Source organism: Eumetopias jubatus, unplaced genomic scaffold (assembly GCF_037043125.1).
Source record: "Eumetopias jubatus isolate StellerSeaLion01/CBP00866 unplaced genomic scaffold, mEumJub1_p1.0 scaffold_4, whole genome shotgun sequence".
NCBI lineage: Eukaryota > Metazoa > Chordata > Mammalia > Carnivora > Otariidae > Eumetopias > Eumetopias jubatus.
Genome location: NW_028274810.1, coordinates 70,534,090 through 70,553,399, shown reverse-complemented (window position 1 = coordinate 70,553,399; position 19,310 = coordinate 70,534,090). Strand labels below are relative to the sequence as shown.

Sequence of the window (19,310 nt, the reverse complement as noted above, 5' to 3'; positions counted from 1 at the left end):
AGAGGGGAAGGGGCAGCAGGTGGGCTCCCTAGGGGACTTCCTGGGCCCCTCCCGCCTGGTGCCCCTGGCAGCCCCGAGCATGGGAGAGGTGGGCACCCGGGGAGGGTCTCCTGGAAAGATGCTTCTAAACTGTTTGCGGGGATTAATCAGGTCCGCGAGCCCAGTCAGTCGGTCGCGGCTCCCTGTCCTCTTGGCCGGCCTTTCCCGCAGGGGGCTCCGGCTAGTCACGTCTTCGAGAGCTGGGGCTTGTGGCGTGCGCGGGGCGGAGGCTTATCGAGGGCGCCCGGGGGAAGCGGTTGCCCCTCCCACCCCTCCCGGCCAGCCGGGTGCGGGCTTGACCTTGAGCTTCGCGCGCTGGCGGCCTAAGCCCGCTGCCAGGCAACAGCGCGCTTTCCCGCCGGCCGGCGGCCGCGCAGCCCTCCTCCAGCCTCTTCCGCGCACGCGGGCGCGGGATCCTAGGCGGATCCAGGCCGGGTTTTGCGGCGGCACGTCCGCATCTGTTGCTCTTGGCAGCGGTCGGCGGCGGGAGATCATGGTGCTGGACGAACTGTGGGCCGCGCTGTCTGGCGCTTCTGGGGCTGCCCTGGCCTGCTGCTTCGTGGCGGCGGCCGTGGCCCTGCGCTGGTCAAGTCGCCGCCCGGCGCGGGGCGCGGTGGCCCGGGCGCGACAGAGGCAGCGGGCGGCCCTGGAGACCATGGACAAGGCGGCGCAGCGCTTCCGCCTCCAGGTGACCGTTCGGGTCCGGTGTGTGTGGGGAGGCACAGGGCGGGGGTATTCCTGGCAGCATTCTCAGGCGCACTGGCTCGCGGAGAGGCAGGTGGCGGGCAGCGCAGGTTTTACTTTCGGAACCTCTCCACGCCCTAATGCCTTCCGTATTCTTTCCGAGTCAGGTAGAGCCAGCCAAGGGGAGAGGCAGGGAGACGAAAGGGCCAGGGCAGGTCCTGAAAGGACATCGGACTTTGGAATCAGAGGGGGATGGCCAAGGAAATCTGGAGCGCTCACCGTTCAAAGTGGTTGTGCGTGATGATCCTGAAAGCGAGCCAGGGAAGGACTTGCCCAAGTGCAACCAGGGAGCCGGGTTGGATAGTTTTCCCAGCTCCTGCCGCCCAGGTGTTGTTCTAACCCCTGATAGGTCCCGTTCCTTGAGCAGGTGTAATTCCAGCCCTTCCCTGGATGATCTATCAACAAGCTTTTCTCCTTCAGCATCCGCTCCAGTGTTTGTTTAGGCGCCAGGGAGGGACCTAGAGGAGGGGACTTTCACTCCAGGTGTTTGAGACACTGGACCCAGCTAGAAGTCAAAATGATAAATTCTGAGAGATGTTCTTATGTGCCAAGAGAGGAAAAACTTGCCACGATTGTTTGTGAGGGTTTGTGTTTGATAGGATTCAGATCTGACAAGTGGGAAAGCATTCCAGGTGACTGGGGACACAACAGGAGTCAGGAGGATGTGCCTAGGTAGGAGCCAGGGCAGGAGTCACAGAAAATTGCACTTAGCAGATGCTCAGCGGCAGCAAGTGATTTTAGAGTTGCGGCAGAGTTGGAACTAGAACCTAGATGTCCAGTGGGACTCTCCAGCCTCATTCCAGCGGGGGAGAGCAGGGGGAGATATTAGGTAGGGAGACCGGGCCTTAGGATGCCAGGCCCAGGGTGAAGCCTCGATCACAGTGAGGTTTTAGCTGCTATGAATATACTCCACACCGTTCCGGGGCCAGGATATGTCATATTTATTTATTTGTTGACATAAATATGTATCTGGTTCCAGCCTCTTTTCATTAAGCTGGCTGAAAAGCCCACCGTCAGTCAGGTTTTAGAAGTTCAATCCAGACTGGCCGTTGGCCGTAGCTGAGCCCAAGTTCTTCACTGTCTAGTCCCCCTTCTCTGGCTGAGCTCCAAGGTATCCCACTCGGGGATCCTTGCAATGCTACTGGACTCAGCCCCTTACCCTCCACTGCTCCCGAGGCCCCTGTTCTGGAGTAACTGCCAGAACTGCAGCCAGCCGGTTCTACCAGCAAGAACTGTGTGGGGGCAGCTTCAGGGATCAGCCCACAGTTCCTGCCTGCGAAACTCCCCTCCTCGTCACAAGAAACAAGAAACCCACTTGCTGGCAGGAGCATGAGGCTGTAGAAGGGTGGTGGGTCTTCCTTCACTTCAGTTCCAAACACCAGCATCTACACAGTTTCCGTCTGGAGCAACTGTCTCTCATTATTTTTAAGAACAAAATCTTCCAGGATAGAAGTTTTGGCTCTGAAATACAAAATGCTGTTTTGCACCCTGCCCGGGGCAGGAAAGCCTGGCCTCAGAATGCCAACGCTTGGCTCTTCCAAGTGAGTGAACTGTGAAATTTACTTTTTGACTTTCCAGTGATTGTAGAGGAGAAAGAACTATCTCAGTAGTCTCACTGGTTTGAACAATCAGCAAAGGGATGGGGTCCTGACAACAGTAGCTCTGAAGGCCCTGGGGGCAGTTAAGAGGTAGGTGGTTTAGATGAACTCAGTCCCTAGGGACCTTGGGACCAGCTCCTTCCTCCTTCCTGCCCCCAAATGCCTTTCTGCTTGGCTCTGGAGTCGCAGGATGATGGGGATGTATGTGGGTTTTGAGGCTGTCTCAGCGGCCTTTCTTCTGGGGCTTTTTTGGCCCAGCCCCAAATAGCAAGGGGCAGTGAGGTAAGCAGGGCTCAGGGCAGGCCCTGGAGGAATGGAGCAGCTGGTGGTACAGCCCCAGGCTGATAGACTGCTGATGAAGCTAGCTGGGGGTCCAGATACCGCCAGCGTTCCCAGGCATCCCTGGGGATCCTAAGCATCTCTTTTTTTTTAAATTTTTTATTGTTATGTTAATCACCATACATTACATCATTAGTTTTTGATGTAGTGTTCCATGATTCATTGCTTGTGCATAACACCCAGGGCTCCACGCAGAACGTGCCCTCTTTTACCCATCACCAGGCTAACCCATCCCCCCACCCCCCTCCCCCTAAGCATCTCTTGAATCATCACAAAATCCTTCACCTCTCTCGACTCTTGAGCAACTCCAGAGTAAAGCCTGTTTCTGGTAACTCTCTGTTGACTGTGTGAGGCTTAATCTGTAACAACTCTTTGCCCACTTCTTCCCCCCCCCGCCCCCGAATGAGTTTTAATATCCTTTCTAGACTGAAGAGAGGGACTAGCATCCCTAGAATATGATGGCTGGGAGAGACATACCAGAGCACCTGCTCACACCTCTGTGCCTTTGCCCACATCTCTGCAACCTGTTTTGTCAGAACCCCACTGGTCTTCACAAATGCCGCTTCCTTCTGTTGGGTCTGACCCATGCTTCCACCTCCTGGCCTTCTCCAAGCCTGACTTTAAAGCAAAATGATTCAGTAGACGAATCATTTGTTGAGACCAGGATCCGTGGCCTACATGACCCAATGGAAAAGATATCTTGAAATAGAACAAACGTGATAAAAACCATGAGGGGAAAAGAAAGAAAACATGGAGGATCCCAGAAATTAGGACAGTAGGGGCCTCAAGGAGAAAAACAGCTGGTGGGGAGCAGTGGTGTCCCTCCCTTGAAAAAGAATGCCACGGGGTGGCCCTGTGCTTTGTTAGAACTTGTTTGTACACATCTCTGCATTTCCATTCGAATGTCATCGCGCTCGCATTTGTGGACTGGCCCCGGAGACGCAGGCCTTCTTGGGTGTCTTGTGGAAGAAGAAATGTCTCAGCTGCCTGATAACTAGTTGAAGACTTAAAAATAACCGTTAGCAACGGTGTCATCAGCCATCCACACCCAAGAACAAAAAACAGAGTTAAAATCTGTGCTGAGAATGGAGGGAGCTTGCTGACAGTGTTGAGCGGAGGCACACAGGGACTCCGTGGTGTCTTGTTGCAAGGTGGGAAATGGTGGTGCCCAGACCGTTGGTGGTAATTACCCTCGTGGGGGCGGGGGGCCCTTCGCTGATTTTTACTTTCTTCCCCATACTGTTAGGCATTCTTTTCTACAGTGGGCACATTTATATAATCAGAAAAAAAAAAGCCATTTTGCTATTTTCATCATGAAGTGAGAAAGGCAAGGTGTAGCAAGTAATGTCTATATGGTATGATTCCTTTGTGCAAAGCCAGAATATATAAATACAATTCCCTACACGGTGGGTTTTTCATAAACATTTTTTTTCCCCTGTAAGGTTTCATTAGAAACCTTATGGTTTCCTTTTCAGAAGAGGGACTGGGCAGGGTGGTCCTCGGGGTGGGTGGGGTAAATGTTCATTTTTCATTTTTTGTCTCTTTTTAAAAAATATATCACCAGGGATTATCTTGTGTGTGTGGAGATATCATGATTCATTTTTTTCTTCTTTGTGGCTCCCTGTATTATATATATATGATAAATGTATATATATATAATATATATCTATAAATATCTGTATGTATGTATTTGTATTATATCTATATATCTATAGATACAGATTATCCCAAGTAAGTAATATATCTCTTTAACAAATTAAGGGCAGGGGATAGAGTGTTCTTTCTGTTAAAGCCGGGGTACCAAGGTTGTGTGGAGGGCGTGAGTAGGTGGTGTCTCAGGGAGGGGTGCAGAGGAGTCAGACAGGTGCCTGGAAGCACCTCCTGGCACACCTCTGGGGCTTGTGGTGTGATAGGGACCTTCAGGTGAGAGGCAAGGCCTGACAGGCTTTACACTGTTTGGCCTGGCAGGAAGGGCGGGTGGGCAGCGCCTGCCTTGGGCCTGGCAGCCACTTAGGTGGCCTCTGTGTGAGCCAGGAGAGAAAGCTGGGCACCAGCGAGGGTCTTGGTAGACGGGTTGGAGAAGTGGTTGTTTTCCAGAGCTACTTAGTGAGCACAGTGACTGACTGGGTTTGGCTGTGGGTGGGAGGGAGAAGGAGGGGTCTGGGATGACTCCTTTTTTCTCACTTTCCTCCCTGGATAGACTGACGGCCCTTCCCTGAGCAAGGGTACAGGGAGCAGGAACCAAGGGAAAGTGGGGGAGCAGTGAGCCCAGGGGGAGGGACACACGGGTGGGTGGCAATGGGAATAGCCTGTGAGCACCGGAGCTTGATTGGGTCAGGAGGCCGGCGGGGCAGGTGGAGAGCCTGGATGGAGGCCACGAGAGAAGGAGTCACTTCTTCCAGCCTCAGAGACAGAACAAGAGGAATCTGTCTTTCCCACATCTGGCTCCTTCTCCTCCTTCAGATCACAGCCGAAAAAATGTCACCTCCTCGGCGAGGCCTGACCATCCCATCCGAGTCGGTCCTCTGTTATTTCCATCACAGCAGTGTGTACTTGCCTTCTTGCACTTTCCGTGAGCTGTCCATCATGTGTTGACTTGTTTCTTTTCTTGAGTGCAGGCTCTCTGAAAGCAGGGACTTGTCTGTCTTGGTTGCCTCTAAATTCATAGCCTTTAACGTAGTCCTTGGCACATAGTAGGTGCTCAGAACATATTTGCCGACTGACTGAATAAATGGATGACAGAAGTAGCAGAGAAGCTGGAGAAAACCAGAGGAAGTTGAAGAGAGCCAGTGTGTGGTCTCAGTACCTTTGAATCCCTCAGTGAGACATGGAGCAAAGAACAGAATCAAGTATCTCTCGGATTTGGCGAGAGGAGGGCCCTGGTGACCTTGGCGAGGGCAGGAGAGAGTGGGGCTGCGAAATGGTGGCTGTGATTCAGAGATCCCCCTCCTGCCAACCACCGCCCAACCACCCAGGACAGTGTCTTCTTTTTTTTATGCCTCCCCTGCCAGGGGTGGAGTGGTTAGGTGCAGGTGGATAGCCAGTGGACAGCCTATGTTGAGTGGGCAGAGAACTATAGTTTACCTGTATGGTCCTAGGTACCATAGCCTCTCAGTGCTTTAGTATCTTTATCTGTGCAATGGGAATGGTAACAAGATTTAATCACCATACAGAGTGTACCTACCAGTGGGGTGCCTACAGGCAGCTCTTAGTGGTTGTGGTTTGTAATGGTTTCATAATCAGCCTGGGCATGGCCTTTCCTGGGGCACTGCCTCCGATAACCTTCTGGAAGAAGGTTATCTGCACTGTCCATAGGTGACAAGGACCTGCCTAGGCTGGGCCACATTTCTGGTGTCAGAGCTGCAGGTGGGCATGTCTGTCATGGATTGGCATGTGACATGAGCATCTGCTTTGGCAGGTATCGGGACCTAGGGGCACGGGCCATGGGTGTCTGCTGTAGGCACCTGGGGACTGTGGGGAGAGGGCGTACTCATCTGAGGTGTCTTTCCAGAACCCTGACCTCGACTCAGAGGCACTGCTGGCCCTGCCCCTGACTCAGCTGGTGCAGAAGTTACACAGTGGGGAGCTGTCCGCTGAGGCGGCAGTCTTCACCTATTTGGGAAAGGTAAGGCCCTTGTTGCCAGGGATCCTCTCTCTCTCTGCAAAGGCTGTGGGGAAAACCCGGCCTGGAATTTGTCTCTCTGAGGGTCGGGGTGGGGGGAGGGGGAACCACAGTGCCAGGGGCTGCCAGGAGGTGCATGAGAGAAAGAGAAAGAGAGAGAGAGAGAGAGAGAGGAGCTGACTCTGTGTGTGTGTTTGTGTGGGGGCGACACTGAGCATGTTGTCTTAGCTAGAAGCCTGGCTTGCAGCCCAGACTTCCCTCTCCCTCCTGCCTCCACCCACCGGTCACCAAGTATGGTCTGTTCTCTTTCTATAGCTCTCTCCAGTCCAACCCCTTGTCCCCATCCCCCCAGCAGCCACCCTGGTCCTCCACCACCGTCTCCCTCCACCATGGATCGCCAGCCTCCTGCCTGATGCCCTCTCAGGTCTGCAGTTCTTCAGACTCTGCTCTTCTCCTCTTCGGTCTCCGGCATCCTGTCTGGCCAAGGCCTTCTGGAGGGTGGGCAGCAGTAGTTGCCGGTGGTTCCCTGGCACCCAGAGCCTGCCATGCTGAGCCCTGCCTTGTGCAGGATTCCCTTTACCTGGAAGGCTCTTCTCCCTCTTCTTTGCCCCACTTGGGGCACCACCGGCTGAACCTTCTGGGCTCAGAGAAGGAGGCCCTCTTCCAGGGAGTTAGGGTTCCCGCGCCAGCGCTCACTTTTTAACACATTTCTCTGGGCCTTGTTGCGCTCACCTTGTCCTCTTTCCCCTGTCAACGCGGGCCCCTTGTGGACAGAGCTTGTCTTATTTGTCTTCGTACTCAGTGCCAGACACTATATCTTTCATGTAGCAAGTGTTCCAGGCACCTGTTTGAAATGAAATGAAGGAAAGAGTTGTGCTTTATGAGTTGCCTTGCTTGTGGTTTCCTGAAACAGAGTGTGATGGGCATGGGTGACAGTGGGGTGAGTGACTACCAGTTGAGCAAGGGGGAGGGAGAGGGAGCCTGACTATGGAGGGAGGACCCCAAGCTCCTGCACTGGATGCCCGAGGGGACACTGGCAGGCTCAGCAGACTGTGCTGTGTCTCCTCATGTGGTGTCCCTGAAAAGTGGCTGCCCTTCCTAATCACCCACAGAGTTCATGGGCCAAGGTGCAGCAGCGGGGCCCACACCCATCTTCCTCAGATGTCTCACAGGGACAGGAGTATTTGCTGAAAGCCATACATCATTCTGCCCTGGCCTGCCCTCCCACAGGGCGCTGCTGAGTGTGGTTTGAGGGCTATGGAGAGGCCCCAGGGCAGATGGTCCCCGTTAATGCATCATTTCCTTTTAGGCAAGCTCCCACCCCCTTAAATGATTGATATCAGTCAGTCACTTCTCCATGTGACTTGATTATCAGATTCAAGAGTTTCTGGGGGAGGGGAGGCTTAGCTGGTGCCGGTGTGGGCCAGGCCTGGGGCAAGAGAAAACCTGCTGGCCTCTGGGAGGCTGGAACCTGGGTCTAGCCCTGCTCTGTGCTGACTCCCAGCATGACCTGAGATGGGGATCTGCCCCTGTCTGCTTCACTGACAGAGATGTGGCTTAGAGGCCAAAGGTCATCTTCCTCCCAGCTCATCCCCCCTGGGGAGCATCTGAAGCCAGTGTCTTGCTCCTTTGGGTACCTTGGTTGTGCCCTGGCCCTGGAAGTACTCTCTCCATCTTGGGGTTGAGGCCAGGGAGGCTGGGGCTAGATGTCCCCAGTGAGGTGAGTTGCTGGGCCCTAGATTATTCTCTGTGCTCCTGGCTCTGGGCCATGTGGCTGGTTACCCTTTCCCTGGGTAGCCTTTAAAAGGCCAATTTTATATAATGTATATTCGACCACAATTAAAAACAAAAGGCCAATCTCACTCTGCCTTGTGTCCATTTCTCCCTCCTCCAGGCCTGGGAAGTAAACAAAGGGACCAACTGTGTGACCACCTACCTCGCAGACTGTGAGACTCAGCTGTCCCAGGCTCCACGGCGGGGCCTGCTCTATGGCGTCCCTGTGAGCCTCAAGGAGTGCTTCAGCTACAAGGTGTGCCCTGCCGCCTCTCGGGCTCCAACCCCACGCCCCTGTCCCTGCCAGCTGCTCTGCCTCCTGGGTTACCCTGGGCCCTCAGAGGAAGTATCAGGTCCCGAGGCCTTGGGAGGGACCCTGGGTGTGTGCCCCCCCTTGGCCTGTGAGATGGTGGGAGGAGGGGACCCTCTGCCGCTGAAGGGCCCCTGAGCCGTCAGCCACACCCCTCTTGGTGCCTGTCCCTCCCTCTAGGGCCAGGAATCCACGCTGGGCTTGAGCCTGAACGAGAACGCGCCCGCAGACTGTGACAGTGTGGCGGTGCAGGTGCTGAAGCTCCAGGGCGCTGTGCCCTTCGTGCACACCAACATCCCTCAGTCCATGTTCAGGTGGGCTTGGGTACAGGGTGGGGGCAGGGGCACTAGCACCAGTGTGACCTGGGCTGACCCGTTCCTGCTTTCCCCAGCTATGACTGCAGTAACCCCCTCTTTGGCCAGACCTTGAATCCGTGGAAGTCCTCCAAAACCCCAGGTGGCTCCTCCGGGGGTGAAGGAGCCCTCATTGGAGCTGGAGGCTCCCCCCTGGGTTTAGGCACTGACATTGGAGGCAGCATCCGCTTTCCCTCCGCCTTCTGTGGCATCTGTGGCCTCAAGCCCACGTCAAACCGCATCAGGTATGGTGTGGGTGGTGGGTGGAAGGAGACTCTGGATCTCTTGCTGTGTGATCTTGGCCTAGTTTCCAACCTCTCTAGGCCCCAGGGAGGGATTCCCTCACTGGGGTTTTGCTGGGGATGGGGAGCGTCCCAGCACCACTGGCTTTGGTTCCTAGTTTCCAAAGTGGTGAGAGTTCTAAGCTGCTGTATGGGTTTGGGGCTGGGCAGAGGGTGACCATTTCCCGTTTCCAACATCTTGTGTTTCTTATCCAGCAAGAGTGGCCTGAAGGGCTGTGTCTATGGACAGGTAGCAGGTGAGGTCTGGGATTCCCTCAGTGCACTGGGGGGGGGGGGGGGCTCTGCCTGATCCACCTCTACCCCTGCCTCTCCCTCTCCCGGGGGCAGTGTTTGACTCTCAGGCTAGTGTAGGTCTGAGTTCCTACCTCCTTGTCTCTGCTCACACTCCTGGGCCATGGCCCAGCCCTCGCTTGGACCCAGCCCCAGAGCCCATTAGGGCAGGGTGATCTTTCTTCCTTCCCCTCCCTGCCCCCGCAGTGCGGCTCTCAGTCGGCCCCATGGCCCGGGACGTGGAAAGCCTAGCACTGTGCCTGCGAGCACTGCTATGTGAGGACATGTTCCGCTTGGACCCCACGGTGCCCCCACTGCCCTTCAGGGAGGAGGTGAGCAGGGCTGGGGATGGGCGTGGGGTTGAGTTTGGTTATTGCTGGTGCTCCTGAGCCCAGAGAGCAGCCCCAGGCAGCGTGCATAGGCCTCGGAGGCTCTGTTTCTTGAAAACCACCCCCCAGGGGTCTGAAGCCAGGCTCAGCTGCTGCTCCACAGACAGCCACCAGATGGAGCCCTTGCCCGCCTGTGGCGACTCCTGGGCTTTCAGACTGGCCTGGGAGGCCTCTAAGGAGAAAAGGTCCCACCTTCTGGGCTCAGCCTCTTCTGCCAGCTCTGAGAGACAGGACTCCCTTCTCAGCCCAAGAACCACTTGAGGGAGAACTAGGGTGCTTCTTGGCAGGCAGGAGATCTAGGCTGGGTGGTGTGAGCTCCCCCTCCTTGGCAGAGGATATTCTAACAACCCAGTGGTTTCAGAAGCCCTTCCTGAGAGGGGGGAGAGGACGAGATGAGGTCCCTGTGTTGCGGTCTGGAACGAATTATCATGGGAGCCAGGACTTGCAGTCTTGAAACAGGCAGTGGAGGGCCTCGACTCAGGGGACAGGTAACCTGGGTTCTGGACCTAGTGTTGTCAGTCTGCACGGGGTGGACTGGGACGAGTCCCAGCCCCACTCCAGGCCCCTTTGCCTATCTCCCTATCTAGACCTGAAGCCTCAGTTTCATATATCGCCAGTGGGAATCCTCATCTGTTCCCCTTCTGCAGAGTGATTATGAAGGGGTTTTGTGAAAGGGTCAGATGCAGAAAGGGCCGGCCTCTCAGGCACTCGGTTTTTGGGGGATCCAGGCTGCAACCTCTCAGCTGTGTCTGGGGCTGAGTAGCTTCTCTGATCTCTGGGAGCCCAACTTTGGGCCGCTCTCTCTTCACCTGATTCTGACTCCAGGGTTTTGCCCCCCCAGGTCTACACAAGCTCTCGGCCTCTGCGTGTGGGGTATTATGAGACTGACAAGTATACCATGCCCACCCCAGCCATGCAGCGGGCCGTGCTGGAGACGAAGCAGAGCCTTGAGGCTGCTGGCCACACGGTATGGCCGTGGGGACCCTGAAGTCCTGGTATGGCCCCTCCTTCAGGGAAACCTTCCTGGTACCCGTGGCTGCCACCGGTCCCCAGCGTCCTTTCACCCCGATTGCTTTGTGGTTGGGACGGGAGCGATGTTGCTGTGGGACCCGTGGATAGAGGGCTGATCATGAGCGTTAGGTTTTGTGATGGATGGTGAACTCAGTCCTGTGCTGGCGATGAGTGAGCGCTGCCCTGGGAGGCTCCCGTCAACCACAGACCATGGTGCATGGCTGTCCAGAGGATGGTGGGCCAATGGGTTTTAGTCTGCTCATCTGAGACAAGTTTATGTGTGGCTTGACTTCTCTCACGATGTGCGTTTTAAGGGAATGTTCATGGGTCAGTAAGGCGGCCTCTGTGGCTCCATTGAGGGCTGCCATGGCGGCAGGGTTGGTCCGGTCCCTCCTCAGGGCTGCCTGGGCAGCATGGGGATCGTGGGAGCCAAGGGTTTCTAGGTGTGGGGGCCTTACACCCCTCAATCTTGCAGCTGGTTCCCTTCCTGCCAAGCAACATACCCCATGCTCTGGAGACCCTGTCAACCGGTGGGCTGTTCAGTGATGGAGGCCACAGCTTCCTGCAGAACTTGTGAGTGATGTTGGACTTTGGGGTCTGGGGTGGGGTCCGGGACGTGGGTAGACCCAGGGAGAGCAGCTGGGTCCTGTTACTCCCAGGATGGGCCACTCTGGGAGAAGATGGGGGAACAGGCCTCAGTTGAACACAAAGAAGGTCAGAGCATTCTGGGCGGGGACCTCACCGCCCCTCTAACTATGCAGATGGAGCCTGGAGATCCCTGGCCAGGGGCACTTTAGAAAGGTACCGGCTCAAGGGGAGGCTGGATTGAGCAGAGCTCAATTGATGAAAACTCATTGGGAGGTAGGGGGTGGGCAGGGGAGTTGCTTGTCTGTTTGGGAAAGATTGAGAGACAAGGGCAGGGTGAAGCAAGATGGGAGAGGTCTAGACATCATGCTGTGACTCCAGGCTCTTCTGACTTGAGCTGGACCTGCCTTTTGAGTAGTTTCCTCTTCTGTAGAGTGGGTGGGTTGGATCAGACCTACTTTAAGGGACTTTGCAGTTTATTTTTTTATAGCTCTTTTTTTTTAAAGATTTTATTTATTTATTAGAGAGAGAGAGAGAGAGAGATCCTAAGCAGGGGAAGAGGCAGAGGGAGAGGGAGAAGCAGGCTCCCCGCTGAGCTCCCCACAGGCGCCCCAGAGCTCATGTTTAGAGAAGCTGTTTCCACTTAGAAGCTTTCAGTCCTTAAGGGTTGACAGGGGTGCAAGACCTCTGAAGGTACCCCCTGCTGATGTGCCTGGGCTGACTGGACCTCCTTTTATAGCTGACTTTGGTCCAGGCTTCAGCAGGAGGGGCTGCCCCTCACTCTGGCCCTGGGAATGAAGCCCTTGGGTCAGCCTCCTGAGACCTTTCTCTGAGCTCTAGAGCTAGAGACAGCCTCAGAAATAAGAGTCATGGCAGCTCCACTTGTCTCTCTAGGCTGGCGTCGGCATCAATAGGGGATGCCCTCAGTGTCAGGCCCCGGCTGGGGAAATGTTGCCGTCACTGAGTCCTTATTGCTTTGAGCTGAGTGTGCCAGGGAGGGAGACGTGGAGTCCTGCCTTGGAAGCTCCAGTGGGTATGGAGTGGAGTCCAGGCGTTCCAAATGATCAGCAGAAACAAGTCACATGTCTAAAAGGAGGCAGATAGGGGCTCCTGCATGGCTCGGTCTGTTAAGTGTCTGCCTTCGGCTCAGGTCAGGATCCCAGGGTCCTGGGATCAAGTCCCATGTCAGGTTCCTTGCTCAGCGGGGAGTCTGCTTCTCCCTCTACCCTCCCCCCACTCATGTGTACTCTCTCTCTCGATCTCTGAAATAAATAAAATCTTTAAAAAAAAAAACTAAGTAAAAGGAGGTAGATAGGGGTGCCTGGCTAGCTCAGTCCATACAGCATGGGACTCTTGATCTTGGGGTTGTGAATTCGAACCCCACATTAGGTATAGAGATTACTTAAAGAAAAAAAAGAAAATCTTAAAAAAAAATGAAAGGAGGCAGATGAAGGGGTTAGAGACCAGTGGTTGCCAGAGTCTGGTGAGGGGGGAGTGGAGGTGGTGTCACGGAATAGATGACACCGAGCTGGGGGTGCTGTGGGTGGGGGCGAGCCAGGAGGGAGGCCTGGGGAGGGAGTGCTGGATTGGACCCTTTGTCTCCCAGCAAAGGTGATTTCGTGGACCCCTGCTTGGGGGACCTGATCTCCATTCTGAAGATGCCAGGGTGGTTGAAAGGACTGCTGGCTCTCGTGCTGAAGCCTCTGGTGAGGGCCCAAGGAGCGGAGGGCTGCAGTGGGCTGGGACGGAGCCTCTGGGTCCCTTCCCATCGCCTTAGCCTCTCTTGGTCTGGGCCCGCATGGCCTCCTCTTCTCGCCAGCCCCTCCCCAGACTCCTGTCCTCTCCCCATGCCCTGCGACCTCCAGCCAGCCATGTGCTGAAAGAGGTGCTGCCTGGGGACCTGGGGGAGGGCCAGAGGGAGGAGGCACAGGTAACGTGGCCTGAAGAAGACTGTTGTCTGCACTCGGAGCCCAGGACTGACTTACTGACGCTGCGTTTGTCCTCTGGCAGCTCCCAAGGGTGGCAGCTTTTCTTAACAGCATGAAGCCCCGGTAAGGACATTTCCTGTGCCTAGACCCTGACCCCCTCTTCCCTGTCCCCTGACCTGGGGTTAAGTGGTTTCTGATGGGAGGAGCTGAGGGAAGTCGCTTCTGTGGCTGGTCCAGCCGGGGGGTGGGGGGTGGTGGGGGGTGGGAGGGGTGGGAGTGTGGGCAGCCTCTGCGGCTTTCAGATGGGACCTTGAAGTTTGTCTTCTCAGGGTCCAGGTCTGGCTAGAGAGGAGGGGCTTGAAGGAGATCACGGGATGAGACAGGGTGGGGAGGAGCAGACCCCGCGAGGTGAGGGGAGAAAGGACCAGGAAGGGAAGCATCAGGGAGGCCCAAGGGAGAGGGGGTTACTGGGGAACCTGTGAGAGACGCTGCTCTTGGACGTCTGACGGGAACTGAGCTGCACTGGGTCCTGCTGCCCCCTCATGGCCTGGGTGGGAACACCATAAATGGCCTCATTTTTAGGCCCTGACATCCTGCAGACTTGCCCCTTCTCTCACTGCCAGGCATTTAGGACCTTTGACAGCTCTGGTCTCTCTGGTATCCTAAGGGTCATTGGGAATCAGGCCTGACCTGGGCCTGGCTCTGCTGTAAAGTAACTAAGTGACACAGTCTAAATCCCTCTTGGGGCGTGATTTTCTCCACAGGACATGAACTTAGGGATTTGAACTTCTTTCCGTGCTACTTCCCTCTTGGAGCTCCCCTAGTTGAGAAGGGTCCATGGAGGAGTGAGATCTGGGAGGTGTTAAGAGTAGGGGTCTGATGTTGCTACTCCCCACGGCTGTGACCTTGATGGGCTGTGACCTCCTTTCCTCTGCCCAGGTCGGCTGGCAAGCTCTGGGAACTGCAGCACGAGATCGAGGTGAGGCCAGAGCCCCTAGACTAGAGTCGGGTGGTGTATGGGGTGGAGCTGGACAGGGCACTTGCCAGAGGGATCTCTTAGCCATGGGTCCCCTGGGCCCCTGGAGTGGCCTGTCATTCCGCCTTCCACTCCCTGGACTGGTCTGCTTGGGCCCTGCTCTCTGATCCTCACTTGCCTGGGTGCTCACCTTGGGGGCTGAGTCAGTCTGAGGCTCCTGTTCTGGATGCCTCTCTGCCCTGCCCCCGCCCCCCTGCCCCAGTGCTGTTGGGAACTATGTGGCCTTGCCCTGGCAGGAAAAATGATGTCTGCAGTTCATGTGGGAGGTAGAACAATGGAGGACTCCCGGAAGCAGCTGTGCCTGTGTGCCCTGAGGACCTCCATCCCAGTGTGGCTTAGTCCAGCTGCAGAAGCAGGTGCTGGGGCCAGAGCCACTCCGGCTACAGTCCCTGCATTGAAGAGTCGGAGCGAGGCGCTGGGTCTGAGGGCTTCCCCTGGTGTGCTGGCATCCTCCCAGGTGTACCGCAACTCCGTGATTGCCCAGTGGAGGGCGCTGGACCTGGACGTGCTGCTCACCCCCATGCTGGGCCCTGCTCTGGACCTGAATGCCCCAGGCAAGGCCACAGGTGAGGTCTGCTGCCCCAGCACACACCTCGGACACTCCCACCTGCTTCTCCTCTTCTGTGAGTTCAGCCCAGTGCCTGCAGGCTGCCGGGAAGTACAAGAGGAGTCTTGGCGGAGGGCTGCACCCCTTGGGGAGGGCCCCGCCCTTGGGGGCCTCACAGTCCGACTGGCTGGAGAGATGGGAGTCATCTGGGATGTTCTGGGAGGAAACAGGCTCCCTGTCCTCAGCACCACTGAAGTGGGAAGTCTTGAGTTATGGAGCCTACAGTTTGGGGAGGTGGGGTTTAAAGTCCTGGTGGGGTTTAGAAAAGCCAAGAAAAATAGGAACAACGGTCCAGGTGGGGAAGCTTCCTGGGCAGAGGCACAGGGCAAGCTCCAGCAGGCTCTCCAGCCTGCCGGGAATCTGGATTCCTGGGCTTTGTCCCCCACTCAAGTCTGGGCTCTGGGAGAGAGCCTCTCCCTGCCCGTGGGCGCAGGGCACCATCTCCCAGGGCCTTGCGGAGGGTCGCAGGGTCGCCTCTGGTGGCTCTAGCTGCCTGTGGTGCCTTTCAGCGGCCGTCAGCTACACTCTGCTCTACAACTGCCTGGACTTCCCCGCGGGGGTGGTGCCTGTCACCTCGGTGACTGCAGAGGATGAGGCCCGGATGGAGCATTACAGGGGCTACTTTGGGGATATCTGGGACAAAGCACTACAGAAGGTGAGGCCACAGGGCCTGGCCTGGCCCCTGGGCACCCCCTCCCTGGGACGCCCACCCATACCCAACTCTGGCCGCTGGGGAGGAAGCAGCATAAGCACGAGCAGTCCTTGCCTCCCCTCCCCTCCCCTCCCCTCCCCTCCCCATTAAGTAAGCGCTATACCCAACCTGGGGCTCAAACTCACAACCCCAAGATCAAGAGTTACATGCTCTTCTGAGTGAGCCAGCCAGGTGCCCCCTTGCCGGCCCTCCTTGATGCGAGACCCCCCAAAAGACTGCAGCCTGGCTCTGCTGGTGCTGCCCCTCCTCTCCAGCTGGGGTGCGTCCTGGTCCCTGGTGGGGGCCTGCCTCCACTGCCTTCCACCCTGATGCCTGTGTCCCCTGCAGGCCATGAAGAAGAGCGTGGGGCTGCCTGTGGCCGTGCAGTGCGTGGCTCTGCCGTGGCAGGAAGAGTTGTGTCTGCGGTTCATGCGGGAGGTGGAGCGACTGATGAGCCCCGAGAAGCGGCCATCCTGATTGCTGCCTGCCCGCCGCCTGGCTCCAGAGGGCCCAGACCCTCTCAATCTGCACCCAGCCTCGTGCGGTTGTAGCGGCCACCCTGGGAGGAAATGTTCGGCCGGGGACAGAGGCCTCCATGGCCCCCTCCCCCAATCCCCTACAAGAAGCACAAACCCCATTTGTGCTTGCTCCCCATTCTGGTCCCCTCCCTCTGCCCTGACACCCCCCCCCCGCCATGTGGCAGCCAGTGGGTAAGATATGGGCAGAGACCCATTAACAGTCAAGAAATGTTTCTAGTCTGTATATTTTCTGGCTGGCATTGTTAGGGCACTGGAGTTTGAGCCCTACTCTGGCCTTGGCAGTCTCCTGGTTCCCAACCACCACAGGAGCCTTGCAGCCCCAGCACCTCCCCCTCCCCTGCTCCCCCTGCTTAGACTAAGACCTTCTTTGCTAGGCATTGCCCTTCTCTTCTTTCTTTGCTCCTTTCCCTCTGCCGAGGATGCCCTTTCTGTTCCTCTGCCATTAAATCCTTTGAGGCCCTCCTCAGATCCCTCTTTCTCGAGAAGGCCTTCCCTCCTTCCTCTGAGCCCTGGAATAGGTGGGCTCTTTCTTTCCAGTCCTGTGTGGTGGGCATCTGTGGGAGGGTTTGCCTTTCTCAGGACACTGGCTCTCCTTGACTGCAGGGACCCTAATGCTGTATCTTTGTCCTTAGTGGCCCGCACAGGGCTAGGCTCAGGGCAGCTGGGAGTCTGGAGTGCTGGCCATGACGTGGCGCTGTTGGGGGTGAGGAGGCCCTAGGCCTCGGGAGGGAGGGTGAGACAAGGCGATCTGGGAGAGAGCACTCACAGGACCGGCCAAGGACTAGATTGTTCTAGGAAGGCTTCCTGAAGGAGGAGGACCTGGGTTGAGTGTAGAAAGTTCCCAGAAGCTGAGATGGGAGTAAGGACATCCCAGGGAGAAGGAGCCATACATCCAGAGACCATGAGGAGTTCAGTAGACAGAGGTGTTGAATGGGCAGAGGAGAAGCAGCAGAGATGTAGGTGGAGGCCAAATCAAGGTGGACTTTGGGCGTCAGTTCAGGAACTTGAATCCTGTCTCAGGGCAGTGGGGGGGCTCTTAAAGGATCACACAGGTGCGGGGCAGAGAGTGAACTGGGTAGAACAGAGCCTGGAGAGGGGCAAGGAGGCTGCCCCGTGATCCTAGTCTGGGGAAGGGGGCCTGGGGCCTGAGCTAGGGCCATGGCCCAGGGGTAGGGAGAGAGGTGGTTTGGGAATTGACAGTTGGGATGGAAGTGAGCAGTCTCTGCTCAGAGTCTCACCATTGCCCCATCTGCCAGCCTCCCTCTTACACGACTGCGTTGCCTGTGACTAATCTGGGGGCTTCTTGGTCCCCTTAAGCAAAGCTTACTCTCCCCTGGCCCCAGCCCTAGCTCCCCTGTTTACTGTAAAGGATGTTTCTGACCCTCGGGTCGGGCATGCCCCTGGTTCTACCTGGCTCTCTTCAAATTCTTTTCAGGGCAGGCTGCCTTCCCAAGTCTTCCTTCTCCTTCCTGACTTTCCTACTCCTTCAGAGGGGCATTTCCTTTTGGGTTACATGCCCAGTGGCCCCTGCACTGTCTGACAGTGGTGTCCCCACCTCGGTGGGACCGGTTTCAGGGTAGACGCGAAGAGCTTATCAGAGGGCCTAACCTAACACGGACACCTAGATTGGCTGGCCAGGTCACTGAACTTTGCCCAGATTCCTTGTAACTACTGTGTCATTTTGCCTCATATCATTCCATAGAATCATCTGTACCTGCCCCACCCCCCAGCTTCCTACTCCTGCCCTGTTTCTCTTTGGTTACTGATATCCTTGTGCTTTTATTTTTTTTAATTTTAAAAGGACTTATTTATTGGGGGGGGGGCACCTGGGTAGCTCAGTCAGTTAAACGTCTGCCTTTGACTCAGGTCATGATCCCAGGGTCCTGGGATTGAGCCCAGAGTCTGGCTCCTTGCTCAGCAAGGAGTCTGCTTCTCCCTCTCCCTCTGCCCCTTCCCCCCACTGATGCTTCCCCCCCATAAACAAATAAAATCTTAAAAAGATTGCTTATTTTAGAGAGAGAGTGCACATGCATGAGTGGGGAGGAGTGGGCAGAGGGGGAGGGAGAGAATCCTCAAGCAGGCTCCCCACTGAGCAGGGAGCCCAACGGGGTGGGAGGGAGTGGGGGAGGGCTGGATCCCAGGACCCTGAGATCATGACCTGAGCCAAAATCAAAAGTCAGACGCTTGGGCGCCTGGGTGGCTCAGTCGTTAAGCGTCTGCCTTCGGCTCAGGTCATGATCCCAGGGTCCTGGGATCGAGTCCCGCATCGGGCTCCCTGCTCAGCGGGAAGCCTGCTTCTCCCTCTCCCACTTCCCCTGCTTGTGTTCCTGCTCTCGCTGTGTCTCTCTGTCAAATAAATAAATAAAATCTTAAAAAAAAAAAAAGTCAGCCGCTTAACTGAGCCACCCAGGCGCCCCAATATCCTCGTGCTCTTAGACACAAGGCTGTGGGGTGGGGGTGCCTGTCCTCTTGCCTTCCCTGCTTCACCGCTTCACCCTTCGAGCCCAGCGTGGCCTTGCCCAGCCCTGTGCTCACCGGTGCTCGAGCTCTACCAAGCCTGACTCCCATCCTGGAGAGGCTCTGGGGCTTACGGGGTGGTTGGACATTAACACAAACACCTCTACTCCCTGGGGGATCAGGGCTTGGGGAAAGGTTAGACGAGGAGGCAAATGATGCCGAGGGGTGGGGGAGGTGGTCGCTGCGGCCGGTGAGCGGCCACTGTGCTCCGTCTCCATCAATACGCTAGCACTTGAGTCCACGCCACCTGCCCGTCCTCTGGACAGTGCTGTGACCTAACTGGGCTTCCCTGCCTCCATCCGCACCTGTTTCCCAGTCCACTTTCCGTGCAGTCACCAGAGGGAGGCTTTGAAAGTGTACATCAGATCGAGTCACGTGTTTCAAGGCCCGATGGCTTCCCATCTCACCCAGAATAAAATCCAGTCTCCTTGTGTCTTATGATGCTCTGAGGGACATGGCCCTTGCTTACCTCTAGAGCCTCCTCTAGCGTGTTTCTTCCTCTCATTCATTGTGCTCCAGCCACACGAGCACCTTTCCGTTTCTGGATCATCTCCAGCCGGTGGCACCTGCTTCAGAGCTTTTGTGTTATATGGGTCCCCTCTGCTTGGAACACTTCTTTGTGCTTCTGTCCATACGCCAAAGCAGGGGCCGTGTCTT

At 56.4% G+C, this 19,310-nt stretch overlaps 1 protein-coding gene across 1 annotated transcript; it reads left to right on the top strand.

Moving 5' to 3' along the window:
• Positions 1-320: 320 nt before the first annotated feature.
• On the top strand, positions 321-18,197 carry LOC114224304 (fatty-acid amide hydrolase 1). The gene is made up of 15 exons (XM_028123450.2): positions 321-727; positions 6,232-6,345; positions 8,237-8,371; positions 8,606-8,739; positions 8,817-9,023; positions 9,276-9,316; positions 9,558-9,682; positions 10,581-10,706; positions 11,226-11,323; positions 12,942-13,041; positions 13,346-13,386; positions 14,203-14,242; positions 14,757-14,865; positions 15,416-15,561; positions 15,946-18,197. Exons 1-15 carry the CDS (start codon positions 533-535, stop codon positions 16,072-16,074), a joined length of 1,740 nt encoding a protein of 579 aa, XP_027979251.1. The 5' UTR covers positions 321-532; the 3' UTR covers positions 16,075-18,197.
• The last annotated feature ends 1,113 nt before the right edge of the window (positions 18,198-19,310 follow it).